The sequence below is a fragment of the Cariama cristata genome, unplaced genomic scaffold, assembly GCF_000690535.1.
Source record: "Cariama cristata isolate BGI_N322 unplaced genomic scaffold, ASM69053v1 scaffold22475, whole genome shotgun sequence".
Classification (NCBI taxonomy): domain Eukaryota; kingdom Metazoa; phylum Chordata; class Aves; order Cariamiformes; family Cariamidae; genus Cariama; species Cariama cristata.
The window spans coordinates 12,456-37,391 of record NW_009616116.1 but is presented as its reverse complement, the minus strand read 5'-3'; the positions used below and the strand labels follow the sequence as shown (position 1 = coordinate 37,391).

Below are 24,936 nucleotides of genomic sequence, written 5' to 3'. Positions count from 1 at the left end.
CTAGGAAGACCTCTATCTTTCTGACCTAGTCCTTTGTAGACTTTTCCGTGATCAACTTTGATTTTTATGTGTGTTTTTTGGCTTGTTAGGTTTTGTAGTACATTTTTTTATCTGCTTAACATTTTTAGTGATGTCCTAACTCAACCACATCTGTCAGATCTTGGGCTTGTGTTCTCTTTTATTTCTGCAACTTTTTGGCTTGTGGTTGGGATTTCGTAGTTGTACCGTGTTTCTATAGCTGTATATTTTTGTTAATAATGTTTAATTTCTTCCTTAGCTTAAGCTATGGAGGAGGACATTCATCACATTCAGAAACAGATCTTCTTCACAGACAGACATACACAGCTTCTCATCCGCTTCCTGGATATTCTGCTACACACCATCCTACTGGTAACTGTCCACATTGTGAGATTACAGCTTAAATAGCTAAAGAAAAAAAAAGTTGATGAATTTTATAATCAGAGGGAGTTTGTCATGCAAGTAGTGGCAAGTGGTATTAGAAAAGCTGAGTTTGTAGTAGAAAGCTAACAATCAGTTGTTAGCTTTTATCAAAATGTCCTAAGTAGAAAGGAAAATAAAAGAGGGGGTTTATACTCAGTAACTTATTGTTGGTTCTTAAAGAAACTGCATTTATTCTTTAAAATACAGCTTTTCAGGATTTGGCCTATGCATAAGGGCCAAACATTAAGTATGCCTCAAAGCCAGCTGCAGAAATCATGCTAATTCTTTTAGATTAAAGCAAATAGCAAAACTAATGCAAGTTGGAACACTCTATTGCGAGTACTTACATGTGGAAACTAAGACATAGTGCTGGGGGAAAGTTAAAATTTACTTTTAATGTAGTAGCAGATTAGGCTGTGTTACATCTGCATCAGGATCTGTCTGTGATCCTAGTGATATCCTGTCGGAGAAGACCGGGCATGACCTCTGCATGCTCCCTTTGCAACTCGTGCTGGCTGGAATCTGCAGTCTCTTGGCCAGGTCTTCGATTAGGACCATGGACGGTCAGAACTGCAGGGAATGTTTCAGGGTGCAGACCCTGCAGTCTTGAGGTGATCTCAGTTACTCAAAACTCTTGATCTCTCCAGTGCTTCCCATTGAGCCCCCTGCCATTGAAAGGTGTGAGCAACAGGGAACAAAGGTGTTCGTTGAAACAGAGAATGCAACCAAAACCCCTTTTCTTGTGCTAGTCCCACAGAGAACTCCAAACTGCTACAAGCTGCCCAAAGGGGGAAAAGATTGATACAGGGAAGTTGAACCCATTTCAGAAGGAATTCTGAATGTTTAAACAGTTCATATGAAAAAGTGGAACAGTGAATCTTCAGATGAAGGGAAAAGTTTACTGGTATACCTAAATATTACTTTTAAGCATCATATGTGACATACATTTAATAATAGATTTTAAAATGTATACTGAAGCTCCAGTTTACAGTTGCAACACTGTAAACCAGTGAAATGCTGTCAATGTACTTTAATAATATTGCTAATGTTTCATAGGTTGTTTTTAGTGAATTATGAATGTATATCCTTGTTATTTGATTGAGCTTCTTCTAAGTTCATCTGAATTGTCTGTTTTGTTTCATTTCCTTCCAACCTCATCTAGGTCTTTCAGGAATATTTGATACCAGTATGCACAGTGCTGGAAGTAACACTAAGGAAACTTCTTCAGTTATGAATTTTCTCTCTGCTATTGAGTCTCGTACCGCTCAGGCAGTCTCTTCAGGATCTACCCTTTTACCACAATTCAGGGCTCCTTCCTGGCAGACAGGTGAAAAATTTCTCTTGAAATAAAATTGTCATGATTATATCGAATGTTTGGGAGAATTTGAAACAAAAATATTCTAACTAACTGGAAAGGCTACATGTCTTCCACCTCTTCCATCTTGGTGTTTAAAAATCTCAAAATTCATGAAATTATATTAGCAGAAGAATTACATTAGAAGAAATCTATGAGCAGTTACTCTAATTGTTTAGAAGGAATTTAGTATATAGGATATTATTTTGTCTAACAAGTCAAATTTATTCTCCAACTTCGTTTGCAATTAGTCTCACTAGCACCATAATCATATTCAGGTAGACTACCTGTACACCCTAGCAGACCTTTCATTTTCCAGCTCTGTTCCCTGTCATAGTTGTTCTGTGATATTACTACTAAAACTGTATGGATACCTTTAGCCCCTTTGTACACAGAAGTAATGTGCAAGGTGTTCTCAGAAAGAAGGTCTGAGGTGCATGTTGCATAGAAATAAGTGATCTAATTTACAAATAAACCAACATGCTGTCTTTTTTGGCAGACTGGCTGACTTCTATAAACCTCCCCCGTCTGTCAAGCCTTCTGTGCAGAGCAGGAAACCTTGCATATTTTCAGCTTGCTATAGACAGACACCAAGATAAGTGTTGCTACTACATCTGTGGGCAGCTTCAAGTTATGGTTGATCTTATGTAGTGTTTATGCAGCTGTACAGTTAATCGGATCTATTCACTGATCGGACTGAAAACGTTTGGGTGTTGTTTTTTTTTCTTTTCCTTTAGTGGGATGGTTTTCCACTGTGTCAGCAAGCTGATCTGTGCCTCGGTGCAACTGTATGGTTGCTGCTTCTCATTTAGGGAAGAGGCATTAGATGGGAAGAAGCATTAGGTAGAAGGAAGGAAGAGTTGAACAATCCTTTTGTTGACAGTTTGTACTTGGTCTGTTAAGTGTAATGTGCGACAGCATTCTGTGAAGAGCTACTCCAAAAGGTTGAGAAGAGAGAATGTGGCTTTTTATTCACCATGGACAAAAGCAGTTATGTGGGAGCACAGATAAAGGTGCGCACTGTTAGCCTGTCAGAAAATCTTTATATAAATCTGTAGTGTTTAATGTTGCGATGACCCATCCTCACATCGGATTGTCAGCCAGGAAGAAATCTTTTTTTCCTCTTTGTCCTAGCATTTTCTCCATTGCAACCTACCTAACAGTGAATGTTGAAGAATGGGGAGACATGCTGTGGGTCAGGTTTGATGTTGATACCAGTGATTGAGAGAATTCTCAGTACTTATTACTAAGAACTCATCAATAAGCCCATTCTCAGTGTTACCAGTTCTCTGAGCATTCTGTTGTCCTTTAATATTTTGCTGCTTTTCTGTATCCCTCAGTCCTCCCAAGTGTCTTTTGAGAGCTTTGTCTTCTACAGACTTTTTTTGGTGAGGGAAAACAACTGCTCTTCACTCTTCAAGGTGACCTTTTTTTAGAAGGGTTTTTTTTACCTTTTTTTTTTTTCCTCCAAACCCTGCAGCTGCTGATTTTTGGGGGAAAAGAGGAACAGTGTGTTTGTTATATTGTCCTACCAAGTTTTCCTTTGATATGTGGGATGTGTTGTCCATGTTCTGATTTCTTAGGATGGGGGGGGTGTCTATGCACAACACTTACTACCTTTGCCATACCTTTTGTCTGCTCCTGTACAAAAGTAAAATACAAAACCCAGCAGTTCTGCCATAATAGTGCTTCTATGCCTGGCTCTTGGCTGGTTTAAGAAATTACCTGTGTAGTGGAAAGGGCTTTAATGTATGGAAGAGAAGGGAAAAATACAGGTTAGATGAGAAATGAACATCTGCAGTTAAAATAGGTATAAATTCTTCCCCTTCTTTGATGCTTCCAAATGCCCCACCTTTGTGTTAGTGGTAGGGATCAGTAAAAGAGAACCCAGTTGTACATGATGTTGCAGGGTTTTTTTTTTTGGGGGGGGACACACACCATTAAAACGCTGTTTATGCTTTCTTACTCAGAAAGACCTTACTGTTGACTAATGAAAAATACCTTGGCATTCATTCAGTATCACATCTCTTCATATCAGTTTGTCTTGAACTGAAAGGGGGAAACAAAGACTTTCTTTCGCAGCTTCAACTGAAACTTCCAAAGCAATTGTATGATTAAGTTGCAGTCAGTTTAAGAGGACTTAATATATTTTAAAATGAAAATTGATTTTTTTTTTCTGAATTATTTGTCTCAAAACAAGCTTTTACTGAGAGGTTTGGTTTTTTTTTTATTGTTCTTAAATGATCCAGAGCTAAAAGCTGTTTTAAGTATCCAAGAAGAACTGGAAAAGGTCAAATTATACCAGTGATTTTAATTTTTTCTGATTTGCGTACCCTTGTAAATTTTCCAGTGGAAATTGGTTGCTCTACAGATTCCTTTACAAGAAGTTTAAGCCTCTCTGAGAATAAACTCGCCTGCTTCACTTTTGTTCATAGACCTTGGAAATAGTACACAAGCTTTACCAGTACCTGCAAGTTAAAGGGTGAAAAGTGCTGAATGATACAGATCACTGCTGTAACCCCCAGAGCTTACAAGGAAATTTCACACTCCTATTTCAGTTGGAGTAGGATATTCTGTTGAGAAATCTTGTTTAAGGCAGGATGTCATACCAATGTCCGGATGCAAATAAGTAACATTATACCTTTCAGTTGGATAGTTGCTGTTGCACTATGCAGATAGTTGCTGTCTGTGGACATTTTGGACTCTCACTTTAGAAAGCATACAAATCGTATTTATTCTTTGTATTGAAAGTCAAAGCCCTCCTTTAAGAAACATATATTGCAAAGTGTATAGGCCATTAGCCATTTCACTCTAACCTCTGAAATGTTTCACGTAAAGTGAGTTATAAAAGTATTGGTGAGGGTAAATACAGGAGATGGAATTGCTCCTTTAACTGTGTGTATGACAATTTATAAGGTGTAATTTTGCCTTTTTACTGTATATTAAAGGTGTCCAGGGCTTTTGATCAGTTGTCCTCTGCTATGAAGTTCTTTTTAAACTGAAATAAAAACTAATAAAGAGCCTTCAGTTTCAAGGCAGAATTAATCCTGTACAACTTTTTTTTATCCACAATTTGCATCTTAAGGATATGAGTTTTTTTCCCTTGGCAATTCACTGTAAGTATAGAATTTGGAATTCTTAAAAAACCCTGCTCTTCCAGTTTGAAAATTAAACATGTTTTTGTTGAAAAGGCTGGCGATTCTGAAGAAGGTTGTATTTACAAATGGTGTAAGATCTTACAATTAAATTAGTTATGGAAATGCAGAGTGTTGTAACTTGTAAAGCTCCCTTATGCTCTTTTTCCCTTCTTGTTTTGTTTTTGTTTTTTCCAGGTATGCATTCCTCAACAGCCACAGAACTATTTGTTACTGGAGCTTTGCCGACCTCTGGAACATTTCCACCAACATCTGCTTTATCAGCATATCAGCATCCCAACACTTTCAGCAGTAGAAACTTTGCTACTACCCCTTCTCTTACCCTTCAAGATACTACTTTCAGTGCTACATCAAATGGTCTCTTAACTCCCCATGATCCTTTATTACAGATTAAAACATCACAAGGCACTGTTCCAACTGCTTTGACATTTGAGCGCCTAGGCAGTTCTGTTTTAAGTACCAGTATACCACCTCAGTCATCAACATACCGTTCTGCTCAAGAATCTGCACCCCATCTTTTGCAACCTCAGTTTAGTTTGTTGCCTTCAACCCTTGGAGGAGCTCAGCAGGTTTCTCAGACATACAGCACATCAGTCTTTACTGGTTCCACTGCTTCTATCGACAGAGCACTTCAGCGAGAATGTAGTGTTATTAAACACCATCAGCGGCCTTCAAGTACTCAGTCTGTTCAGGCTCAACTGACTGTTTCGCAGCATTCCTTACACACCTATTTAACAAGTACAAGTGGAGTTAATTTTCAGGATACATCTAGGCACTCAGCATTATCCTGCAGTCCAGTTGGAGACGTCACTCAGGTGAGCAATGGAGGACCACAGCAGAAGACTTCTCAAGTCACAGTGGAACTTGCTCAGTCGTACACGTCTGCAATTCCATCACCTGGTTTTCCATCTGCCTCCACAGCAAAAGTGAAAAACTGTTGCACAAAGCAGCCTCCAAGGTCAACGAAGACCCCCAAACCTCAAAGTGTAGCTCCCACTGTGCAGACACAAAGCTATGCCAAAACTGCACAAAACCAGAGTTCTGTCATTACAGGCCAAGCACAGATCTATTCTACAGCACAGCTCCCAAGCCTCTTGTCAGTCAGCCAGTCCCAAAACTATGTTTCATCACAGGCTCAGAATGTGCCACCTGTCAGTCATTCACAGGATTTCTCATCCAGCAAGGTTGAGAAGCTGCCCTCACTGTATAAAACATTGACTTTTTCTGGGCAATCACAAACTATTACTTCTGATAGTCAAACTCTAAGTTACTCCTCAGAGGAACAGGTATTGACTTCAGTTCCAAGTGAGAACTACTCTGGGCAAACGAGGGAACTTTCTTCAGTCAGCCAATCTCAGAGCTACTCTTCTAGTCACTCTCAGGGTTTATCTCCAGTTAGCCAGTCCCAAGTTAGTTTTTCATCTCAATCACAAGTTTTATCAGCTGTTAGTCCTTCAGAAAGCTATTCTTCAGGGCAGTCTTTAACGTTAACATCGCCTTCTCTTTCCTTTAATGCCTCTCCTCGGATACAAACTCTTCCAGCCTCGAGTCCTAATCAGAGCTATATTTCTTTACATTCTTCTCAGAACTCTCAGTCACAAGAATCCTCCTCTCCACAGTCTCAAAAATTTTTGCCATCTGTCCAGTCTCCTGCTTTTGCATCCTCAGCTCATTCACAGACGCTGCAGAACAACAGGCCTTCCTCGGAAACAAAGTCGTATGTTAAAAGGAAGTCTGACTCTAATTTGTATGCCTCATCAAAACAAGAGGAGGAATTATCAATGCAGGACATGCAGGCATTGCAACAGCAAGCTGCTCTTGAATCTTCTGCTCAAAGGCTAACTGATGAGGAAATCAGTGCTCAGGATGCATCCTATAGGGTCTCGAAAGCAGATGACAGATACTCTCAAAGTGTAATCAGAAGTAACTCTCGTCTTGAAGATCAAGTTGTTGGACTTACTCTTCAAGGAACAAAAAAAGATGAAAGAATGGTCAATTCTGTGGAACAGCTTTCCCAACATATTGGTCATATCACTAGTCTCAGCCATGATATAAAAAAGACAGCTAATTTAATGCAAACAACACAAGTAACTGTGAGTGCTAAAGAACTAAACCAGCAACATTCTCTTATGCATAAGGTACATGAAAGTAAAGCTCAAGAACAGCAAGGCCAAGTTATTAATTCGCCATCACAGGTTCAACCTCATGCTTTAAGACATGGTCATCAGCTGTGTTTGCCCAGTGCACAGGTACTTCTGGAGTCAGCCTGTGACTTGCAGATTCTTCATCAGTCAATACTGCACTCAGGTTTAGGACAAGCAAAGACATCGCCACAAGTGCAAAGAATACAGAGTCCGCAACAGGTAACGCATCCATTCCTTCAGATGGATGGTCATATTATTCAAAGTAATGGGGGTCATTCTCAGCAACAGCTTCATACTCAGAATTCAGAAGTAATGAAAATGGACATTTCTGAGCCCTCAAAACCACTACAGCAACATTTGACAACAAAAGATCATTTCACTCAGACAAATCAACATGATTCAAAAAATCAGTTTGTTTCTCTTAGTTCAATATGTTTCCCAGAATCTATACTGCTCAGTGATGAGAGGAATATATTATCCAATGTAGATGACATCTTAGCAGCAACAGCAGCAGCCTGTGGAGTAACGCCATCTGACTTTGCCAAATCGGCCTCTAATGAAGAGGAAATGCAGTCTGTTGAAAATAGCGAGGAGTCTAAAACACACTTCCGATCAATGGATGTGAGACATGTGTCTTCTGGTTTCAGTGCTTCACCTGCTGTAGTTGGAAAGCCAGCAAGCATAAGTAATATTGCTCTGAATGGAGGCCAGATTACTATAAATCTTGCACCAGTGTCAACAATACAGACAAAAACTGTGAACCTTGATCAACAACACGTTGAAACTTCTGATCAAAATGTACCAACAAGAATGACCTCTCCCACCCTTGGCCCTGGTCAGGAAGAGCAAGAACAAGGGGCTGTTCCAGTTAAGAAACAATCTAGCATCAGTCATGAATCTGAAGAAGATAATGATGCTTCTGCTGATGGCACACTAAATGCAAGAGACACAGAATTTGTTTCAAGTGGTAAGAGCTTAAGTGAAGAAAGTGCTACTTCGGAGAATGATTTTAATATGGGTGGTGATGATGGTACGGTAGCAGGTAACCAGTCAAAGGGTCCATTGCAGCCACTATCTGTGCCCCAAAGTGGAGATGGAACCATTAGTAGAACTGAGGAAGAATGCCAAGATTTAACTCAAGGGAATCTTCAGAAGAAAAAAAGCAAAGGCAAAAGCCAAAACAAAAATGGTGCAGAAGATGACAGTGCAATTCAGAAACAGGTAAAAAGAAGTGGACAGTGTAAACGTCAAAATTCAAGAGGAAATGACTCATGTTTGACATATTCCTCTCCTGTTTCTGAAAGTTGTTATGATACTTACCAGCATCAGGAAAGAATGAGGCAAAAAATTAAAGAAGTTGAAGAAAAACAGCCTGAAGTCAAAACAGGATTTATCGCATCCTTTTTAGACTTTCTAAAGTCTGGGCCTAGGCAACAGTTTTCAGCTCCAGCTGTACGAATGCCGAACAGGACTCGGCGACCGGTTACCCAAATAGTTCGTGCTCCTTGCCTACAGTCCACTGCAAAGCCTCAGCCAGCAGCAGCAGCACCTGTAGCTGCTGAGGTTAGTGGAGAAAGTCCAACCAAAAAAGTTGATGAGGAACTTAAAAAAAATTTAGAAACGTTGCCTTCATTTTCTTCTGATGAAGATGATTCTGTGGGGGGTAACCACGATCTTCAGAAGAGCATCTCTACTGCGTTGTCAGCTCTGGATGATACATCTGATAGAAGGAACAAATCAGGTAAAACAATTACTACAAGTGCATGTGTTGAAGGAGATTTCTGTAGCTGATAGGAAAAAATAAAGTAATTATAAATAATATCATTTTATCTATCTTCAGGTAAAGGTTTTGATTGGTTTTGGTTTTAATCACAGCCATAATTAAGAGTTTTGTTCAAAAGGTGTGCTGACTATGAACTAAACTAGTTTTTTCCATGATTAGAAAATATGTAGATAAACTTTTTTATGCTACTTAAGTACGATTCTTCTGATGCCAAAAAGTTATTTTAGCCCACAATTGGAATAATGTGTCTGCTCTCTTCTCTGGCTGAGAAGGCTAAATATGATTTTCATCTGGAAACCTCAACAAACCATCATGTCAGACGTTTTTAATCTATTTTTAAAAAATTCTAACAAGAGAATATATTAATAATTGTGATCAGTAGAGGTTAAACATGCACTTTCTATGATGATAGAGTTGCACAGAATATGTATGAAAACAATTTTTGCACTTGTAAACTGAGCACAAGTTTGGCTAATCTTGTCCAAGTTGGGAGTCATTCGGCTTTGTTTTCAGCCATATTAATCAGGAGTTTTGTAGCACCGTGTTGATACATTGCTAGCAACAGAACAAAGTCTGGGGAGGGCTGTTTTGGCCAGGGAGGGGCAAGCAGCAACCACTGATCACAGCAGTAGTTAGTTTTCCACACTTTGGTTCCATTTGTATTGCATCTATGCTGTACGTTGGTGTTCATAGCTTTTTAACTGATGCTGCTTTGTTTTGGAGTATTTGCAACATACAGCATATTTTTGCCTAGATAGAACTTCTCAATTAGGTTTGTTTTCTCTTTTAAGCAATTAAAAACTATCCAGCCAATCACATAACTGTACTAATTCAAGAGAAATACCATTATCTTCCAAAATAATCACAGGGAGAAAATGAAACATTTCTTAAACTCTTCTCAGGACCCATGACCCATGGGCTGATTCTTAACAAAATAGAATGCGGTAATTTTGTTCTCTTTTTGGATTAAAGTAGAGAGGGAGAATTTTTTTTCTCTGGGAGTGACATGATTTACTGAAAACTACATAGCACAACTGAACTTAACTTGTAATAATCACACCTAAAATACCAGAAAAAGATCGCAGAATACATGATATACTAAAGAATACTTCATCTTATTTACTGTTCTGTTTTCTTCTGTGGATATTTCTATTAAATTATGTTAAGTTCATGCATTTTGGAAAGGTGGTTACAGAAGGTGAAGTTCCTCATGTGTCTTTCAGTTGAATGTGTGTTTTAAACAAAAAAGCAGTGACCTTTTTTTCCCAGAAAACCAAAATGTGGACAGCGCTATGGTGTGAGCCTCTTGCTGAAGCTTGTTAATTTTAATAAGCCATGTTCTGTGTACATCTTCCTAAGGAAATATTTCAAAGGTTTTTTGTTGGGTGGGCATTTCCATTAGTGTTTTATTTGCAGTGATTTCTTTTACAATGTTATTGTATCTTATTAATTATTCATAAGGATGTAATATTTGTACCACCAATTTCTTGAATTCACCTTCCTGTTTTGTTACATACAAGACTATTTGTACATTATACAAGATGCTTAGTAATGACGTCTTTCTTACTGGTGTTTTGCAGATTTTCTAGTAATTCCCTCTTCTGTCTGTTTTTGCACATAAGTATGGAAGGACAAATATTAAAACATAATCTTTTGTTGGTAGTATTAATAAGCATATGTATGTTTATCTGCTGTTCTGAAGAATGTGTAAATATGCTTGGGGAGCTACTAATACTGTGCCTAATTAAAGCTGTCATAGCTTTCACTGAACAAAGAAATACAGCATATTTATATTTACAATAATGTCCCATGATACATCCAGAAGAGTGTATTTCATGGCTTACCAATTTTACTGAATTGATTTAATGAATCTTCACATATCTGATATATAGCTTTTGTATTGACACATTAATTTGATATTTAAATTGTTTGTTTTGAATCACTCATTAAAATATGTCACTATTTTCTATTTTTCAAGTGAAAAAGTCAACCATTAGTAGTGATTGTAACAAAACTGTAGAACAGTTATCTTAAATTTGAATCCAGTTTCCTACATGATATTAGTAATTACGCTATAGCTAGTATAACTTGATTTCTTTTAGATAAGCAAGTCAGTGTTAAAACTACTATGTATAAAAGAGTATAAAGTAATATCTAAAAAGGATTCTAATTTTTTTCCGGTGGGAAAGAATAATTTTGAAATGTGGGGGTTTCTTTTGGCTCTTTGGCATAGAGGAGGAGAAGAATGTTCTTTCCCTTCTTTGTTTTATATCATTAGTTCTCATTGCTCACTTCTGTTACTACAAAAAAATACTAGAATATTGCCAAAGTTTTGATCTGGAACTTCTGTTTACATTATCACAAGTTATAAATTGTAAATGTCCAAAAGTCATACAGCAAATGTTTTCATATTTCATGTGTATTTCTCTTTCCTTAATCCAATTAAAAAAGGCTTTACTTAGCAGATTATAAACAAGATTCAGTGTTGTAACTGTTACTGTTGTATTTGCTTATTCACACAAAGTACAACAGTGTTTCCTGTTGATCATGTCTGTAACTATCAAATTGTTTTCTAAAGCATTCATCTTTGTTATTTCTAGATGCTAACAGATGCAGCAGTTGAATACAAACAGAGGTATACTAGCTACAATATGTTGGTTTTGTTTAAGGTTTAATTGTGGCCAAGATAATGCTTCTATTTTAACTCTTAGAACAGATGGATTTTTTTTCTAGAATAGTTGTTTTTAATATATATTGTAATGGAAAAGGAGAAAAATAAATCTAGTTCCCATTTTATGTTGCTAATCCTTGATAATTTGTTTAACTAAAATTTGGATTTTTTTTTTCTTCAGAAGCTGAAAAACTGGCAGTTATTACTGCTGCTGCCACCTCCACTACTGCTGTAATAAAGCAGGAATCTTCACAGACAACTGCTCCAGTAGTCAATGTGCAGGAGAAAATGAATCCAACTGCCCCCTTAAAAGTAGCTCAACAGGATGCTGTGACTTCAGACCAATTGGCAAAAATACAGGCAACTGTTGCGATAGAAGGATGTACTGATGAGGAGAATACGGACAGTGGAGGAGAGGGCATGTACAGAGAACGTGATGAATTTGTAGTGAAGATTGAAGACATAGAGACACTAAAGGTAATGAGGATACTTGCTGTGACAAAAAAAAAAATTTAAAAAAAACCCAAACAAAACGAAAAGTTCTGCGTAAGAATTCAGCTTTAACAAAGCACCGAAAGGGGGAAGGCTGCAGATTATTTTTCTGTTTCTATTTTAATATTCCTTGGCTGCTACCAAGATGCCTTAAAGGTGTCTTTCTAGTGCAGATTATGAGTCAGTTTTGTATGTACAGGACCCATCTTATGCTACATACAAAATAGAGTAAATCTGCATGCTGGTAACCTCTGTTAGAACTTGGAATTATGTTCGGGTTTTTTAATGATAAAAACCTTAAATTTTTCACAAGTTGTTTACTACTTTTTTTTTTAAAATAGTAGTAGGCTTTCAAGTGTAAGGTGTTGAGGAAATTACTTTTGGACTTTTGCAAAAGATCTTGGAATTGTAGTCTTTTTTTTGGAAGAGATTCTGCTTGCTATTCCAACAAGAAATGGCTTCCATAAGCAACCAATACAGATTTTCACATGAGATATTGGGAATGTTCCTTGTTGTCTTTGATTTCTTGTTTTATTGTGCTTTGTTTCTTCTCCATTTTAAATTCTCCTGCTTGTTTACCTTTCGTTTTGTTGCTGTCATAGACAGCAACATTCTCGCCATCAATTTCTAATACTTTTGATAACTTGTCTATGTATTCATCCTCTTGAGCTTAAGTTTTAAATAAATTCATGTAGCTTTGTCACAAAACAAGTGTTATCAGTTTTAAAATATTCCCTTCCCACTTATAAAGCTGATTAAGGTATGAATTTTAAGATTGATTGATTTAGAGTCATGAAAAAGGAACCAATACTTAATTATATGTTTTCTAAAAAGAGAGTTTTTTGAGTTGGTAGTTTGCGTGTAGGATTTGTAGGGAATTCTCATTAGAGCTAGTAATTACAAATTTGTTTTTAACCTAGTTTATTTCTCAAACTATGTGAAGAAGAAAATAAACTAATTTCTTTCTTTACGGTGAAGTTGAACTGAAAGTGTAAAATCTGGTTCACTAATTCGTACTGAGTTGTCTCATTTCACATTAGTACAAACATTGTGCTGTAACGTACCTGAGCTTCTGCTACAAAATCTCTAGAGACCTGCAAGCTTTTTGCTACCTGTTGCGATTCTTGCATTTGTGTTTTAAAAAAGATTTCATAGAACAAAAGAATAAAAAAGTTGGAAAAATGTTGTTTTAAAAAATAAAGTTCTATGGCTTAGTTACATGGTACACAGGTTAAGGCATCACACCATAGGCAAAGCTAGTTGGCACAATTTCATCACTGTGAAAGTAAAATTTGTAGATTGCGTTATACTTACTGTAGTTCATGTTATATTGTCTTGATGCGAACGCCACGTAATGACTAAGGGTTTGGAACTTTGAATTACTTATTTCAATTTTATCCCTGGGTAACTTACTCAAAAAATATAATGCATAAACACACTTCTGGGAAAAATATGAACACTGTTTTTAGCAAATAATTTTATGTTCTTACAGGTTGCTTTGCAAACAGGAAAAGAGCCTCCAGCTATTTGGAAAGTACAGAAGGCTTTATTGCAAAAATTTGTTCCTGAAGTGCGAGATGGACAGAGAGAGTTTGCTGCTACTAACAGTGTGAGTCTTAAAAATTCTTTATGAAATCTCATGGGAACTAATTTCCCTAATGGAGGTCTAGGAAACAAAATAAAATGTGATTCTGACATACATTCTTGGGGGGCAGGGGAAGGTTTCTTGGTTTCCTCCTACTCCAAAATGCTCTCTAAATATATTCATGGGGAGATTCTTTGCTTTCCAGCATGGGTTCTTTGGTATCATTCAGGCTGCATAAAGGAACAAGTTTTTACAACCAGAATAAAGTCAGCGGAAGCAGGCTTGTGAACCAACCACTTTCCACAATGGGAAGGATACAGATGGGATACAATTTCAACAGCCAGCCCTTTGCCAGGCATATAGTCCTTTTGGGATAACACATGGGGAGGGTTAACTAAAGGGAGAAAATGAAGCCCAAAGTACCTCTTGCCTTATTTTCTTACTTTAAATATTGTGTGGAAATCAATTGGAGAATTTCTCTTAAATTAGTAGGATGGTGCATCTTTGTATGTAAACAAGTTGGTTTTAAACTGATAGTTTTTCTTTAGTATTTAAATTTTTAATTGTTAAACTGAATAATTTTACTTAACAGAAACACTTGTGTATTAATTTTATTTATTTCGTTGTTTAGTATCTTGGGTATTTTGGAGATGCGAAAACAAAATACAAACGAGTGTATGTGAAGTTCATTGAAAATGCAAACAAAAAGGAATATGTCAGAGTATGTTCAAAGAAACCACGAAGCAAGCCTGTACAGTCAGCAAGGTATTTTATTTCAATTTGTTTTTCATTTTGCCATATTGTTTTCATATTAAGAACACGTCTATTTTAATAAAGAAGACTTACAACTCAGGATTATATTAGTTCAGCTTGAAGTTGGAAACTAAGAACTGTATGTTTTGCTTTAAGAAATGAAATGTAAGTTACCACCATAGGAAGACTTCCCTACCTTGAATCTGTGGATTGCAATAATCATTCATTTTAGAGGTGCTAGGGCTCTACGTGCTATTTATTTCTGTCGTCTTTTGCCCTGTTACTCAACATAAGGATAGAAGCCTACAGGTCTAATGATTTTATTTTTTGGTGTGGTGTTTTCTCCTATCCTGTGGACTTTGCAAGTAGGTTATGTTTTTCTGGATTGCTTTGATGACTGTCCTGTCCCAGTATACTAGAAGTACCATACTTTCTTCTCAATCCTGGAAAGTTAATTTAAAAACAGAAGGTCATTGTTGAAGTTGATTGTCACAAGGATGTTTTTCCTTCTTCTGTATGTCCTTGCACCCTGAGGGTATTTTACTTTTCTCATTGCACCTGCCCTACCTCCCTCACCCTGCCCTAAAACACCTTATTACTTTGAGTCATCCCATGTAACTTCTATCCATGCCTTAAAATCAGTAATTCCAGTAGTATTGCTTTTAGACCACTACCAAGGATAAATAAAACCCAAACAAATCTGTCACTCTGGAGAGCCATGTAAAGAATGCAGGGAAAACATAGTATGGTTTTGATTATTCTACTAAATATACTACTGGTCCTGCAAAATGTTATGACCGTAAGTGTGTCTCACACAGGTACTTTGGCTATCTCTGAGATTTCCTCTGTCACCTTCCTTTTGATAAGGTTTTCACTGTCATTCACTTCCTAAGGGTTTTGCTGTTGCGTTTGGTGTTGATCTTTGCTTGTGCTTTTGGAAAAGATTGCAGATTCTACATTGTACAAACTCTGTAACGCTTTAATGCTTAGCTTATTTTATCTTCTCACAACTTTAGATGATATCTGGAGGTTTTCTCTTTCTAAGGATTTTTAATATTTATAATTTAGTATGAATGTGTTTTTATTAGACCTTAGTAAACAGAAATGAAAGAAATTACAGTGCTGTTCATTCAAGAAATGACTGGGTTCTTAAGTCTAGTTTGCTCTCAAAGCAATGCCATCAGATAATCAGTTTTGTAAACTAATCATGGTCTACTTAAAACTAGCTAGGATTTTGATGCTTTTTTTTTTTCTTGGGCTACAGAAGACTGTTCCAGAACTTGTTCCTCCAGTGCTCCAAAACAATCCTGTCTTTTAACAAAACATGATCATGATTAGCTTGCATCCATATGTTCTTCTCTCAGTACTGTTTTTGGCTTTTAATTCCGTCTTCCCCTTGTGTTTTTACTGCATGATGTACTTCTGGAGAGTGGTCAGATTCCACCTCTGTCTTAGTTTCACTAAAGCTGGATTAATCAAGGTCTTTCAACTTCCTCTTCTAGGGCAGGCTTTCCATTCCTCTAATCATTCTAGTATCTATTGTCTCCATCCATTTTGGTTTGAAATCTCAGTGTTCCAGTAGATACTAACAATGTTTGTACTGTACATTTCACTGCTTTCCCATTTGGACAAAAAAAATCTTGCCTGGCACTTCCCAGAATTGTATTCCCGGCCATGCTCTCAAAACTGTAGTGCTTTATTTGTCCTAAAGTACATAACTTTGTATTTATGATATTAAGTTTCCTGTTTAGAGTGGTGGGAAAAGAAAAGGAGTTGTCTAGTTTCTCATTCCAGTCCTCAAGATCCTGCATTTTTACCTGGATGATATTCTCTCCCATCTTTGTCAGCGAATCTCATTGGTTACTAATATTTGTTCAAGTCTGTCAAGTCTGATTTTTTTTTTTCATTAAATAATCAATTTTAATATTAGCTCCAGTCTCCTATAGCTTATAAATTCTACTAACATTTAGCAATTTAAACTTTCTATGCCTGTTTATTTAGTTATAAAATCGGAATATTATTTAATCATAGGTAGTTGAGAATAATTGTTAAGTATTATATCAAAAATATAGTAGTATAGTGTGTATGACCTCAGTCTTAGTGACATGTGACAATGAAATAAGTATATATAATCCATAGGGAATATATTCTGGTTAAATAAGACTGTAGCTATTTTATTAATGCCAAAACTTGTGTGGTAATTACTTTCATAAAGATCGTCTTCATAATATTGCAGGACTATTCATTGCAAACCTAGTAGTAGCAACAACAAAGCCCCTGATCCACCAACACCAAAACCAACAGCAACAAAAGTCTCTTCTGTGAAACCCAAAGCTAAACAGCCAAAGGTAAAGGCTGAACCACCACCAAAGAAAAGGAAAAAGTGGAAAGAAGAATTTTCATCTTCCCAGTCTGATTCTTCACCTGAGGCCCAGAGTGATGAGGATGGTGAGCGAGATACTACTGTTAGCGTCTAGGCCCATTTGAACTTAACTGAAAAAAGCATTATAAAAATACTTTGCTTGATCTTGCAAATTTTTCTTTACTAGCCTCAGAAAAAAAAAAAATCTGATGGTGCCATGCAAAATTGATTGCTTAAAACTTTTTACTTCTTTGTGTATGAGCAAATGTGTGCAACTGAAGTTATCTCAAATTTAGTTTATCAGTTAGATAAATATATTTTTACTACTTGCATTCTAAGGTACGATTGTAGGAGGAGGAGATGATTTGATTTTCAAATACTTTTCAAGAATCAGATTCTTCATTAATTTTCCATTGCAACTCCATGTCGTGTCTAAAATAACATTCCTGCAATGGCTGTCTGCATGCACATGTAGGCAGAACTCAGATGTTACTCCTGTTTTTTCAAAGCCCGAGGAGAAAAAACAGTTGACCTTCTGGCTGCTTTGTTGCCTGTCTAAATGCCAGCTGTTCAAATGTAGCCTGCTGAGCAGATTTGTTGTTAAAGATGTTCATGGTGTCTTGGAACGCTGAGATACGTTTGCAATAATTCTGCAGAACAGGAAGGAATTTTTGAAGTGTTACAATGTTTGTAGAGATCACCTGTGGTAGCAGATATACAGTGCATTTTTCAGGGTTTTTTGTTTTTCCCATATGTTTGAAGTTAAGCTGTGTAGTACTCATGCTTTGTATTGCTGCATTTCCAAAGCATGTTGGCCTCAGTGACTTTAACTGCAGATAAGCTAGAGCTGGAGTACTGGAACAGTGCCTCTGCTGAGGGCAGCACCTTTGAAATACTATTTTTCAAGCAAACTTACCCAAATAACTATTAATATGTACAATTGTCCATATTGAAAATTTCAAGTAACCTGCTGATGATAGTCATCCATAGAAATGTGGATATCTGAGAAAGTTTAACAGTCTTGCCAGCTAAATTACTACAAAATATGGGTATCATACATGGAGCCTATAAAAAGCTCCAGAATGCTTACTAGTTTAAAATTGTTGTCTATGAAAAAAAATAATCTTCCTCAGAATAAGTACAAATATGTCTACATTGCTTCACTGGTAAAATGCGGTTTACGTGTTTTTTTGTGAATTGGGCAATTAGATGGGATTGACTTCGATGGTATGCAGGCTCCTCAGTGATGTAAGTGCTTTTGAATGTTTTCCTGCTGGGTGACTTCAAGTTTTGTGGTTTTAGGGAGGTACTTGCATTGACATGAAACCTGCATTTAGAGCACTTTGCTTGACTGAAGTTATTCATTATCCTTTTTCTCTAGACTTTCATCTTCAATAATAGAAAAATATTTAAATTCCCTAAAATATTATAGTCTAAATGCTGATAGTTACAAGTCATTGTACATGTTTCTACAAAAAATTGTACCATTTGTACCGGATTTGGTGTTTATACCTGTTTTTGGCATGTAAGTAGTTTATTATTTCTGATTGTACTGAGTTTTAATCTCTTGGGATACCAGTAGGGGTCACTTGTGTTTTGAGAGAGAAACCTTCGGTTTTTAAAAACACAAAGATTTGCAGGATACTGAAGGAAGAAAATTATTATATTCCGATTAATTTTCAGAGCTTGTAACTCCAGCTCCCCTTGTTACTCGCTTTTTGAACACAAGAGCTATGAAAGAGACTTTCAAGAGCTACATGGAGTTGCTTGTTAGCATTGCCTTGGATCCAGACACGATGCAGGCCTTGGAAAAGAGCAATGGTACTGTATGTTTAACATTTGTGTATTTTTATTAGATTTTAAGGTTATTAATCAGTAAAGCAAATATATTTTTTTGAAGAAAAGAAAAAAACCTGAACTTTTAGCTACATACCCACATCTGAAGAATACTTTACACAAATTACTTATGTATGTGCATGTGTATATATTTGCACTATCTCTTTGAATAATCTAAGTAATTAGAAATACTGTTTCATCTGCTTTGTTACATTAGGCTTGTGCTGTGAATTTTAGAACTGAGGTCTCTGTTCCTGGTGTTACTGTCTTTAAAATCTTAGCAAACATTTATTTCAAATTACAGTGTTTCAAGTGTGTGTTTACTTTCTTGTGAAGAAGTACCCTTACAACTATAAGTAGTTTTGATTATTACTACTATTAAAAATTCTACTTTTCAAACTCTGAAACCTTAAAATTCTGATGAAAGACAATTATATTCCAATTTTTATTTGAGGAGGAAATGTTTGGACTTAATAACCGTAGGGGACTCCAGGATACACGTAAAAACTGTTTTATTTCTCAAAATTTAGCAAAAAACTCATATATAAAGATAAAAATCCCCAAAGGGCAATCATTTTGCATATTATTTAGTTGTTTTGTACTATATTCTGTTTGTCTGCATGTAAAAAAACTATTTTCTCAACTCTGCTTTCCTAGTTTGCTCTGGTTGTGCATCAGTGCGTACTTACTGTGCATACTCACCTCAAGGTTTCATACCCATAGATTATGTCAGTAGTCCACTAAAAGCAAAGAAATTGACTTTATAAATAAAAGACTCCATACTGAGCTGTAAGTTTTCATTCATGGCCATGTGCCTATTCAAATGTATATTGTACAATTTACAGTGGGTTATCAGATAACTTTTATCAGTAAGAACTCTCCTCAGTTTCTTTTGTTATAAATGTGAGCAGGGTCATCTCTTGTAATATGGAATAGCAGATGTCAAAAACACATACTTGTCTTCACAAAACTGCCAGTTGTATTGCACAGAAGAGGATTATCTAGGAAATGATTTGAAATTGTCTCTAAGATTTATGCTGTATATTGCTCTATCTTAATTTTTTCCTTTCAACAAAGAAAAGTCAGAGAAGAAGCAGGATTGCAGTCAGCAATTAAACTGCATAATATCTACACCAATTTAGCAGGCTGATCCAAAAAATTCTTGTGTTTGAACTTAGTTTATGTGCAAATTGCATTATTTTTTACTTCCACATTTTATGTTTAGGGGGTAGATTGGATAGGAATCTTGTTACTCTGTGTCTCTTAATAATCAACTGCTACTTTTTTTTAATGTGTCTTTTAGATGAGCTACTTTTGCCTCACATGAGAAAAATTGATGGTATGCTGAATGACAATAGGAAAAGGCTGCTTTCCAAATTACGCTTGGATCACACTTTCAAGGTATTCTCTTTTAAATTCTAGGATTTTTAAACTAATGTTACAAGTAAGTCATTGAATAGGTACCATGCAGGCACAGCTTAAAGCCGTGAAGGCAAATTTGTAACAGAAGTGAATGTGGATTTGAAAGAGATGCTATAAATTCAGTGCTATTATGTGGCATTTGAAGAACATTTTGAGACGGAGGAGTTTATACTGCAAAGGTAAAGTTCTAGTTTTACTCCCCAAGCTTTATGGTTCATTCTCAAGCATTTTTTCTTTTAAGCTTCTCAAGTTTGCCAAAAGAATATCTGTTTCCTGTCCTTCTAGAGCTTTTGGTTAAGTGTTTATATTGCCTAAAAATGTTAATAAACTTTTACATTAAACAGCTATGCTGTGGAGCAGATGTCTGAACTTCTTGGAAGTAGAGAACATGATCAGAGTAGTTTAAAACCAGGACAGAGGGACTCGAGAACAACTCATTTGTGCGCTCTTTCATGTATCTTCAGCATGGAAGGCTGGGAAAAGTGTGGATAACAAGCCCATATTACAGCAACTTTGACGTGATATTGACAAACAGGTCTGGATGTGGACAGGGAAGAGAGCAGACACCTACCATCTCAGTAGAGAGAAGGTAAACAGGAAGATAATCACTGTGGTTCCTGCCATTCCTACCTACCCTCCAAGCAACAATGCAGATTTCAAAAGTGCAGTAAAGTGAATTAAGGTTTCTTTCACTCATGTCTGAGAACTAGTTGTCCATGTCTGTAATCAGACTGATTGTAATCAGAACTTGTAACAGTTTTGAGACCAACAACAGTAAAGCAGACCTGTCTATAAACACCACCAGACCAAACCTGCTCTTTCACGTGTTCCCTTATGTCTGCAGTACAGAGACACTTGGAGAATTAGTTGTCTGTCTGTACTGCTCTGGGCTTATTTTTGAGAGCTAGGTGAGGAGGGTGATAATAGCAGACTTGACAGTTCTGCTTTTTCATCATGAAACCTCTAAAAGATTTTTTTTTTTCCCACGACTTATTCCTGGTAAGTCTTGTGGGACACTAAGTGACCTTGTTTCAGGGATAAGAACATCATCAACCAGTGAAACAGGTTTAATTCACAGGATTCTTGAACTTTTTTTATTATTAGTTATGCTGTTTTCCCAACAGCTGTGCAGTTTGTACCTGCTTGAACGGCATTTCTTGTGGCTTTCTCCTTACAGTAGAAGGCATGGAAGGGGCTGTGTATTTTCAAACCATACACAGAGCCTCAGAGAGGTAGCATGTATTAACCCTCCATTTTTGTTGTTCTTTTGTGGAAATAGTTATTTCTACAGCTGCTTCTTTTAGACCTGTCTGTGCAGAGAAGATAGGCCACCTTAAGGTAGGGTACGAATTTGTAAGAATTCTTGTTACATTCGCAGTACACACAAAGTAAGAGGTAGCTTATTTTGGTTTTTTCCCAGTTTAAGGAAAAAAAGCTAATATCTTCTGTAATACTGACATGTAATTACAGCTGCTTATTCAGTTGGAGTTCATAATGTAATAGCTTTGCTGTGTGTTCACATAGAAGCATATTATGTATCATATCTCTAAATTTAGCTTAAGCCTGTATTTCATCGTATGATCTGCAATAAGTTAATGGAGTTACCGATGTAAGGAAGGGATCTGTTTGTGATGGAAATTGCAAGATAAAAAGCCTTTGATGTTTGCCTTCTGGTATGATGGTACCAACTTGTGCCATCCTTGGGTCATTATTTTGGATAAAAATGAAAGGCTTATTTGTCATCATAGGTGTTTGTGTTGGTTAGGAAAATTTGTTTGATACTCTTTAAGATTCAGATTAATCTGATGATTAATACAAGAAAGTCTGCTTCTGTTCTGGCTTTGATCAAATGACTAGTTGCAGATATTAGAGCCGAGTGATGCACTGAAGAGCGTAGTAAGTGAAAAATACCGTTATCGTTCATGAGTATCATTCAGTTTGAATGTTTTTACTATTCTGCATTGATAAGCATGGATGAATTTAACTTTTTTTTTTCCACTGGATACAGTTAATATGGGATATTTTAGCACTGTATTATGAACCAAATCAGACACTGAAGTTAGCAGTCAGTGTTTGGTAGTTTTGCCTGTAACATTCTTTATAGTTCTAACAGTTTATCGTGTCCTTTGGGTTATAGTTTTTTTTATAAACAAAATTAGAAAATCTTACTGTTGCTTTAGTTGAAGCTTTGTAAATGAAACTTCTTAGCTGAACTGTATAAATTTAATTTGGAAATAATTATAAGCGTTCTATGTCTTCTGCTCTCAAAGATGTGGGAATTGCTAGTATTTTCTTCTTCATTCCATTTCAGATTTGTCTCTTTTAGGTCAGTGGTCCAGCCATGTAAACTGCTCTGGTTAATAAGAATTCTCCAGAGGGAGGCAGAAGTGGCCAAAGCCATTTGCCACTCAAAGTCAACCTTCTGGAAGGCTATTACAGTGGATAGAAAAACTAAATAGTTCAAACCTGTTGAAGTTGTTGTTCCAGTTTGAAAGTGTTGCAATGAATATTGTATAAGGACAGATTAGCCAGTCAAGATTGCTGCTACTACCATGCAAATATCTCTGTGCAGTAGATTTTATAGCTTTTTACTGAGAGGGTTTTTTTATAAAGTGAAAAATGACTGATATATATAAGATGCTAAGAAATTATAGGCAGGGGAGGTTGTTGAATACTAGTACTGCTTTTTAAAAGATAATACAAAAATTTAGTCAACTTTGTATTTCAACACAATAGCCCAAATTAGATCCTTAAGCTGCAGCATTGATAGACTTTTCTGTATGCCTGATTTTTTCACTCATACTGGAGTAGAAACAAGAGATGTATATGTTCATTTAACTTGAAATATTTTTACAGGACCTGATTATATAGTGTAACAGAACCATTTCAAAGCAGCTGCTAACATAATGCTCTATTTGTACAACAAAGTTGTATTCAAATTTACTTATGCAAAACATGTAGAACTGAAGCTGGTAAAAATGCAATTCACTCCCATGAGTTAATATATCTTAAAAACTTGTGCTTTTTTGAACCAGCCATCTATTTCACTGGGCATAAGCTTTTCTATCTTACAGATATGGTATGATGCAATTGATTTGTATTTTGGAAAAGCTGGGACAAAACCTGTGAAGATATTTAAGCATCCAGTCCCTGCTACAGACTTCCCGTGCCTAACTAGGCATTAAGTGCTTGGGCATATCCAAGTAACTTGACCTTAGAGATTCTTGGGTAGAAATGAAATGGAAAACATTTTAGAAGGTAAAAATTACCCAGTGGAGCCTTTTTTTGCTCTTTCTAATGAAGGAATTGCAGATGATAATCTGCGATACAATAAAAGCATCTTCTCATCTTAAAAAATTATAGTAGTCAGGAACAGGTGGTCATGCTTTTCGAACTGTATATGATTGCTTGATCTGATAAAGACCTTTTATCAGGTCTTTGTGGAAGAATACATTGTTTTATAATGTGCTGCACTCTAACTGTTCAAGGAAAAATGGCCAATTTATCAGTAGTCTGGATGGCTGGCCACTCTTGAATTTTTCATAATCCTTTTTCTTTATATGCTCTGTTTAAAGAATGCTTTGGAAAACTTTCCTGAACTGACAGTGATCACTCGGGATTCTAAGACAAAAAGTGGAGGAACATCTGTGTCTAAGATCAAAATGAATGGTAAAGCTTACAACAAGAAAACACTGAGGGCTTCTAAATCAACCACTAAATTGGCACAGGTGAGTGTTCAGAGGGTTTATTGCTGCCACCATCTGACTTCTGATATCATAACTACATTTTTGGTAGACTTACCAAAATATAAAATCTTTGTTGAGTGAGGTGCTTTTTCTGTAACAAGGGAATGTTAAAAAACAACATTTAAAGCAGTATATGAAATCATTGCTTTAACTCATCTGTGAAACATAAGTATATTCCAGTAGGGAGACAAAATATAATTAATCATTTCATAATTATTCCCCTATTTAAGATTTATGTTTAGACCCAAATGCTCTTAGCCTGTATATTTATACAGCAAGTGTTCTGTAGGAACTACTCAAGATTGCAGGAAGACGAAGTAGTAGTATGCTGCTTCCCTTATGCAGGCAGCGGTTGGTAGGTGTAGTTGGATGGGAAGGAAAAGGTGAGCTCTGCTGGTGGTGTGCTTCTCACCTGTTGTGGCGTAACAAACAGCAGAGCGCTGCTAGAGCCCCTTCTGTCACCACCAGAGCAAGGACTGAACTTCAGACCCTGTTTCTGCATAGCGGTCAGCCTCCTGGACTGTTGCTGAAGCAGCAACATTCTGCCTTCAACACTGCTGTTGTGGTAAAATCACTGTGTTAGCTTATAATAATAACAGTTTCTTAAACTTGCTGCAAAGTCTCTCAAGTAAACGATGCAATGGCTTCTAGATCAAAAATGAAAAATTAATGTTAATACTGTAAAAACTGGGATTAGATAACACTTTAAAAAAACTTAGTTCTATATTGCTCCTTTCTTCATTTCCAGTGAAAGAATGAAGCTGTGTATCTTAAATTTTAAAATAAAGTTTTAAAAAGTAACATGGTAAAGCTTGCAATGTACATATTGTTTATTTCTGTAGTATTCCTAGGGGATGCTGTAACTAGATTTTGCTAGGTACTGGCTCACATAGGCTTACCTCCCAGCAGTAGATAGTGGCTAGACAAATGGCCTGTAAACATAGCCTACACTCATATTTCTTGCTGAAGTAACATAAGTGCTAGATAAGTATAGATCAGCTCTTCTGAAGCACAAAGTATATGCTTTTTTGCAATGATACCCATCAATCTGGTAGAAAAATAGTTAAGCTTTGGTAATTCTTGCAGTAGTTGTTGAGAAGGGGGTATTTTGCCCATTTTAGACTTCCATTGCTTTCAAGAGGATTGAAAGCATTCTCAAACCTAGTTTTGATAAAATAACACGGTAGGGAAA

The 24,936-nt window shown here is 36.4% G+C and overlaps 1 protein-coding gene across 1 annotated transcript in view; it reads left to right on the top strand.

The window, feature by feature from the left end:
• Positions 1 to 305: 305 nt before the first annotated feature.
• QSER1 (glutamine and serine rich 1) overlaps positions 306 to 24,936 on the top strand; it is a 26,363-nt gene continuing 1,732 nt past the window's right edge. Inside the window, exons 1-10 of the mRNA XM_009700074.1 lie at positions 306 to 390; positions 1,604 to 1,768; positions 5,128 to 8,835; positions 11,730 to 12,025; positions 13,533 to 13,649; positions 14,257 to 14,390; positions 16,615 to 16,826; positions 18,424 to 18,561; positions 19,880 to 19,977; positions 23,574 to 23,726. Coding sequence (XP_009698376.1) covers positions 1,630 to 1,768; positions 5,128 to 8,835; positions 11,730 to 12,025; positions 13,533 to 13,649; positions 14,257 to 14,390; positions 16,615 to 16,826; positions 18,424 to 18,561; positions 19,880 to 19,977; positions 23,574 to 23,726 — 4,995 coding nt within the window. The 5' untranslated portion in view covers positions 306 to 390; positions 1,604 to 1,629. The remainder of the gene's footprint in view (positions 391 to 1,603; positions 1,769 to 5,127; positions 8,836 to 11,729; positions 12,026 to 13,532; positions 13,650 to 14,256; positions 14,391 to 16,614; positions 16,827 to 18,423; positions 18,562 to 19,879; positions 19,978 to 23,573; positions 23,727 to 24,936) is intronic.